General features: G+C 39.7%; 1 protein-coding gene across 1 annotated transcript in view; it reads right to left on the reverse strand.

The window, feature by feature from the left end:
- The window catches only part of SPAG17 (sperm associated antigen 17), a gene marked incomplete at its 3' end in the record, with an annotated part of 43,214 nt that extends 38,998 nt beyond the window's left edge, over nt 1–4,216 (reverse strand). Inside the window, exons 1-2 of the mRNA XM_010018917.1 lie at nt 4,168–4,216; nt 3,158–3,352 (exon numbers count right to left, since the gene is read on the reverse strand). Of these exons, the coding sequence (XP_010017219.1) occupies nt 3,158–3,352; nt 4,168–4,216 (244 nt within the window). The remainder of the gene's footprint in view (nt 1–3,157; nt 3,353–4,167) is intronic.
- Between the last annotated feature and the right edge of the window lie 2,889 nt (nt 4,217–7,105).

Raw genomic sequence — 7,105 nt, forward strand, 5'->3', positions numbered from 1 at the left:
TGGATAGTAGCTTCTCAACTATATCTGCCAATTCCCTTGGGACCCGCGAATTCATCTTGCCAGGTTCCATGGACTTGAGCACCTTCAGGTTCCTTAGATGATTCTGAATCCAATGTTTTCTTACAGGCAGTTCATCATTCTCCTTGTCCCTGTCTTAAGTATACTTTCATCATGTAAATACTCCCAGAATGAAATGAAGTCTTCAAGAATCACTAGGATGTATCAGGTCACACATTTCCAGTAGAAATGGGGAAAAGTAAATTGCATTTTGTCAAGCTGAGAGATTGATCTGAGTTCTCCCAGAAAAGCTGAACTAGTAGTGGTACACTGTCCGGGGTTCAGCTACAGCAGTCATTTTTTCTCCTTCTTAGTAGCTGGTGCAGTGCTGTGTTTTTGACTTTCAGTCTGGGAACAACGTTGATAACACCGATGTTTTTAGTTGTTGCTCAGTAATGGTCACTCCAACCAAGGACTTTCTCAGTCTCATGCTCTGCCGGGGAGGAGGGGAAGCCAGGAGGAAGCAGAGACAGGACACCTGACCCAAACTGGCCAAAGGGGTATTCCATACCACAGCACATCATGCCCAGTATATAAACTGGGGGGAGTTACCCAGAAGGCCCAGATTGCTGCTCGGGTCGGGCTGGGTATCGGTCGGCGGGGGGTGAGCGGTTGTGTCCTCTCCCCTTGTTATTCCTCTTATCATTATTATTGGTAGCAGTAGTGGTTTCTATTATACCTTAGTTACTGGAGTGCTGTTATCTCAACCCGTGGGAGTTACATTGCTCCGATTCTCCTCCCCATCCCTCCGGGAGCGGGGGGAGGAAGGAAGAGGGAGGGGAGTTAGTGAGCAGCTGCGTGGTTCCAAGTTGCTGGCTGGGCTTGAACCACAACATACACCTTCTAGACTGATTAGAGGAACAGAAAATTAACCGTATGAAAGGGTACTAAGTGCTTAACCTAACCACAATATGAAAGTCATTAAGGAATGCAAACACTTGGGAAGGAAAAGGAACATGAAAGCTATGGTCCCTAATCCATGATTCATGTGATTTATGCTAAGAACAACAGGAACACTGTAACAGAACTGCATTTACAGGTTAATGGCTTCCTTTCTAAAAGTTTCTCTGTACACTATTGAAATGATCAGCCATGATCTATTTTGTAAGTCACTGAACTATGAAATACTTTAGTTAGTAACTGCTCCAAGGCACAATCAACTATACCTGCAGCAATGAAGGCAGATGTTTGTCTTAATATAACATTAAAAGTTCTCAAAGACTCAATAATACTCCTACTCAGACTACTTCAATACTTTACTAACCTCACCTGTGGAAAGCTTCTACCTGCTCTGTTGTATTTCCTTGATTGCAATTCAAACACTTTATTTTACATCCTAACCTTTTACAAACTTGAAAACTCTTATAATTTCTCCACTACATCATTCAGCCTTCTCTTCTTAAACTTAAGGATAACAATTCAGTTTTTTTCCTCATAAGTAAAATTTTATAGATCCTTAATAATCTTCTTTTCCATCATTCGGAATTTTTGTGATTGGCACGTATTTCATTAGGTCTTACCTCACCATTTATTTGCTTAATCACATTATTTCAGGTATTTTTAGGACATATTCTCATTTATAATCTGGAGATTTGCATTTGAACCTCTCACCCCCTTATTCCAATACCCATGACAACACCTAATAATACCAGACACAGCACAAATCCCCTTGAGTCCACTCCATGCATCCTATTTGAGGGTAAACCTTTACAAGTTACTCTACAGAGGCCAAGGTTTTTGAACGAGACTGCACCTACAGTAGATTTATTTTCACCTAGACTTACCTTGCTCACTGTGGGCTATGTGAAATAGCCTTATTAAAATCCAATTTTACAACACCGACTATTCCTCTGCTCAGAAGGCCAGTACTTCATTTTGTAAGGAAATTAAACTTGTCTGATATGATTTGTTCTTGAACTGCATACACTAGCTGTTACTCATGTCCTCATTTTTCCTTTAAGTGGTTATAAATTATTTGTTCCAGTATTTTTCCAGAAACAGAAGTTACGCAGATTACAGTGCTTTGGCTATTTGTGTTCCTTTCCCTCTTCCTCACAGCTCTTTTTCCACTATCTCACTTGCTCTTTATGAGTTCTCAAATAGAAATGAGAATGGCAGGCAAATCTTTAAATAGAATACAATTTAAATTAATCTGAATCAGCTGATCCGAAAAGTTCTCTACCTTACACAAGTAGCAGTTATTTTACCTATTCCTTCACAACTGGAAGATGAATCTTTCTGCTACCAGCATTAATTGTGGTTAGCTAAAAATATCACCTGTCTGGAATGGTATTTATAGCGAAAAGAAATTATAACCCCCCAACACACATGCCAACAAGAAGTACAAAAAGCCCCTCCAAACCTTAACCACTGCCAGTCTTCTCAGGATCACCTCCTGGCAGCTCTTCCTCTCTGTTGACCAGCTAACAGACATTTAACTTGTTCCTCCTCCTGCACCCCATTTTATGTCTTGCCATTTCTGATTTTGTGCCAATAGGCTTATAATAAACAAACATTTTAATTCCTAGTCACCTGACCTATTTCTAACGCTTAAATGCTTTCTTGTATCTGAAGTCTACAAAGAACACATGGTTTAGCCAAGCTGTTTTCTTACTATGCCACCTATCCTTTCTTAGTAATGAGGAAAACTTGCATTACAACCTATAACACTGCTTACACAAGATACTATCATCTAGACATACTTTTTTTTTGCCCTTTAAAGTTTCCTTGTAAATTTTATGTAATAATTACTTAAGTTTACTAAAGTCTTCCTGCTATTATACATACAAGGAAAAGAAAAGATAGTGTCAGTTTGGAAATACTTGGGGAAACCTGTCCCTGTCCCTTCATCCCCAGTAGGTGTTTTAAATACAATGAAATTGAACAAATCCATGCTTTCTGCTCTCTGCACTTTCGACTGCTTTCTAGTAGGACGTTACCTTTAAATTTTACCATTTTTGCACTGGTAAACACAGTTGCTCACAACTAGTACGCACAAACACAATGCATGGAGAGGGAAAAAAACACAGCAGGAACAGTCTTTACTTAGATATATAATAGCCTCTTTTCTACACAGATTTTGTTCTTATGACCAGATTACCTTCAGATGACTGTAAAGATTCTTCTTTAAGTTTAGTTGCTTCCAAGTATGTCTGCAACGGCTTGTAATTCTCAGAAGAAATTCTAATTACACTTGAAATTTTAATTCCAAGTTCAAACATCACAAGCAATAACTGAAGGTTGTGGAAATCCAAAATTATAAAGTAATGATGGGCACCATCTTCTGGTTCATCATCTATTCAAAATACAACAAAACCAGATTAAAGCAAGGACATGTAACAGCTAAACAAAATTCTGTTTTTCTTGACTATATAGGGATACTGCAAATTAAGGTCACAGAAGCAGTTCTTTTATAACCTCAGCAGGATAATTACATATAAGCTTCAAAATGTCTGAAGGGGGCCTACAAGGATGCTGGAGAGGGACCCTTCATCAGGGACTGTAGTGACAGGACAAGGGGTGATGGGTTTTAAACAGGGGAAGTTCAGGTTAGACGTAAGGAAGAAGTTCTTCACTGTGAGGGTGCTGAGGCACTGGAACAGGTTGCCCAAAGAAGTGATAAATGCTCCATCCCTGGCAGTGTTCAAGACCAGGTTGTACAGAGTCTTGGGTGACACAGTCCAGTGTGAGGTGTCCATACCCATGGCAGAGGGGTTGGAACTAGATGATCTTAAGGTCCTTTCCAACCCTAACTATTCTATGATTCTATGTTTTTGTGCATTAGACTGAAGTCTTCTGCAGCAAACTACTCAGAACTCAGTAGGAAGAATACAAGTGAGAAGTACTAATTGTTTAGAGAAGCACGAGGAAAAAAAAACAGAGAAGCTGATTACAACCAGGATGCTAGCCATAGCAGCATTTTACTTGCTTCTCTTTAAGGAGTTTAGTGTCAGGACACACTTATATGCTCTAACGGTAGCTTAAGCTATCCTATATTGTCCTGCATAAAGCTCGTCAGGGAGCACATACAGGAATTTACTGTGTTGCAGATGAGAGATTATATTATCTGCAATAATTTGAAGGATTAGCTGAAGGTATAAGATAACTCACTGCTGACTGCTCCCTGCCCAACAGATTCATATTTGATAGATGAACTCATTGTCACAATCCTCATCAGCTCACACTAGTCCTTTTAATTGGCAAGGGGCATATCAAAATTCATCCTAAAGTGCAGATGACATACTTCATTGAGTGCCTGCTCTGTTTGGGTTTATTAGTTCTACAGAAATACACACAGCAACATTTCAGTATTAGAGCAAAGGTTAAACATTAAGTAAGTAGAAACTACTCTTCTAGAAGCCGGAATCATAGAATGGTTTGGGCTGGAAGGGACCTTAAAGTTCATCCAGTTCCAACCCCCTGTCATGGGCAGGGACGCCTTCCTCTAGTCCAGGCTGTTCCAAGCTCTATTCAACCTGGCCTTGAACACTGCCAGGGATGAGGCAGTCACAGCTTCTCTGGGCACCCTGTGCCAGCACCTCAGCACCCTCACAGGGAATAATTATTTTTTCCTATATCTAGTGTAAATCTCTCCTCTTTCAGCTTGAAACCATTCCCCCTTGTAAGTAGTACCCTTGTAAGTAGTACAAGTCCTTGTAAGTAGTACCTCTCCAGGTTTTTTGTAGGCCCCCTTTAGGCACTGAAAGCTGTTATAAGGTCTCCCTGGAGCCTTCTCTTCTCCAGAAGACTTAGACTATGCTCTCCAGAAGACTTAGATGATCAGGTGATGTAATTCATCTAGCATGATTGCTTATCCTAAGACAAGAGCAACTGCCTGCTGAAGCTCCTGTATTTCTCCATCAACTATGGGACACGTACAATTAGTATAGTTTTACATTCTATTTAGCATTAAGATTTTTTTCTGAAGCCTACTATCACAAAGCACTTTAAAGTCCTTTAGCCAATCCTCAACTCACAGGACTCATTCATCCAAGGGACAAAAACAAGGGCAGAAAAAAGGTAGCCTGGCACTGACATTTACCTGTGCTTAGATACAGAGTTAGAGCTGCACAAACATTGCTACTACCTGGAGCACCAGGCTGGTAACATGGCTGTCTCTCTCCTTATAACATCAGGCAAACATAAAAGAACTCAGGAATTTGGAGAAAGACTGACTGAGGAAGCAGCCACCACAGTCCAGTACATACATTGCATAAAGCAAAAATGAAACCAGAACTATTTCATTATATCACTGCTAGTACTGAAACTGAACTACGTATTTTGATGCCCCAGTTATTCCATGAGGAAAAAGCATGAGTATGTAACAATTATTGAGCATTAATGATTCCTAACAAAAAAGACAGATAGCTGCATAGTCACTTAGAGATCCAAACATTCCAATGCATACATGCCAAAGAGAAGACTGCCTACCATTAAACAGTTATAATTAGAATTATGCTAATAATTATGACAAGTTGATAATAATCAGTTCTAATTATCAGTGACTAGTTCATACTCAAATGACGAAAGACATCAACGTAAGTAATCTGAAGTTTACTCAAAATCAGAACTATTCCTTTCAGTAATATGATAATGTACTAGGGATGAATGATAAAGAGGCTGTTAGCCATCAGAAACAGACAGAAATAGTCTCCGAGTTCAAGACATGGTCAGATATGAGCAATAACTCAGACTGTTCCTGAGTAAAAACTGTGGCATTTCTCTCTTTTGGCTTTTTTTGCTGTCTACAGCTATATTAAAACAACTACAAAGAGGCAAGGTTTAGATCGGATACTGGGAAAATCTTCTTCATTGAAAGGGTTGTCAAGCATTGGAACAGGCTGCCCAGGAAACTGGTGGAGTCACCATCCCTGGAGGTATTTAAAAGACATGTATATGTGGCACTTGGGGACATGGTTTAGTGATGGACTTGGCAGTATTAGGTTTATGGTTGGACTTGGTGATCTTAAAGTGCTTTTCCAACCTAAATTATTCTATGATTCTCTACAGTGCCGAAGAGTGCTTCAAGAATCATCCAAGGCTGTTCATGTCTTCTGCTCAGACTCTTGTGAAGTATGAAATATGCATGAAGACTTTTAAAGTACTACATTCTCAGTAGAAAAGTTTCATAGATCTCGATGTTCTTGACACTGAGAAATGGAGCTGGCACCACCTTGTCCCAAGACACAAATCAAAGCTTTAGTGTGAGGAAAGATAGAAAATCCTAACAGAGTTTTTCCACCACACTTAATGTGCACTTAGAATAGTCTCCAGAAGTTTCGGCAATACTTGACTTAATTTTCTTTTGGTAGGGACATCGAGGTAGAACTGTGATGAATGAAGAAACAATTACCTCTCCATAAAACAATAGTTATGTTTTTCCTATAGCCTAGAGCAAAGGGTTTGAGGGGTGCTGTCCTTCTCAGGGATACAGGTTCCTCCTCACTGCCTTCCTCAGCACATCTAGAGGAAGTAGCAAGGTCAGATTACCTTTTTCATTGTTAGGTAGTTCCTTACCGCCTTCAGACTGGAAATCAATCCACTGAATACATTTTTCGTACGAGTCAGAACCAATTTGTTTATTATTAAGTACAACTGTGTGGATGCACAATGAATGTGGTGAATTGTTCAGAATGGCTTCAGCTCGGTACAGTCATGACTGTAAAATTACATACAGAACAAGCGACCAAGCACAAAATACCTCAACAACTTCTCCTTGGAGGCAATCTGCAGCTATTGCTGTTTTGCAAATATCCTTGGGACTAGTGTGACAAACCCAAGCCAATGAAATCATAGTTTAACATAGCAGCTCATAACATAAAGTTACTAAGCATACTAAACAAAGGATACTTTTCATGGCTGTTAGTTTTTGAAGGGAATTTGTATTTCCCTTACTTTGTCTTTTCATTAACTGTGACTAGGAAGACAGCTAAGCACAGATATCTTATAAGGGTAGCTGATGTTTTCTGCCCATCCCTTGAGGCAGTAGGGAGCAAAATGCTAGAGCTGGTAAAATTGTTTCTACAGGGCCTAGTGGAAGCACATTAAT

The sequence above is a fragment of the Nestor notabilis genome, unplaced genomic scaffold (assembly GCF_000696875.1).
Source record: "Nestor notabilis isolate BGI_N333 unplaced genomic scaffold, ASM69687v1 scaffold2907, whole genome shotgun sequence".
Lineage (NCBI taxonomy): Eukaryota > Metazoa > Chordata > Aves > Psittaciformes > Psittacidae > Nestor > Nestor notabilis.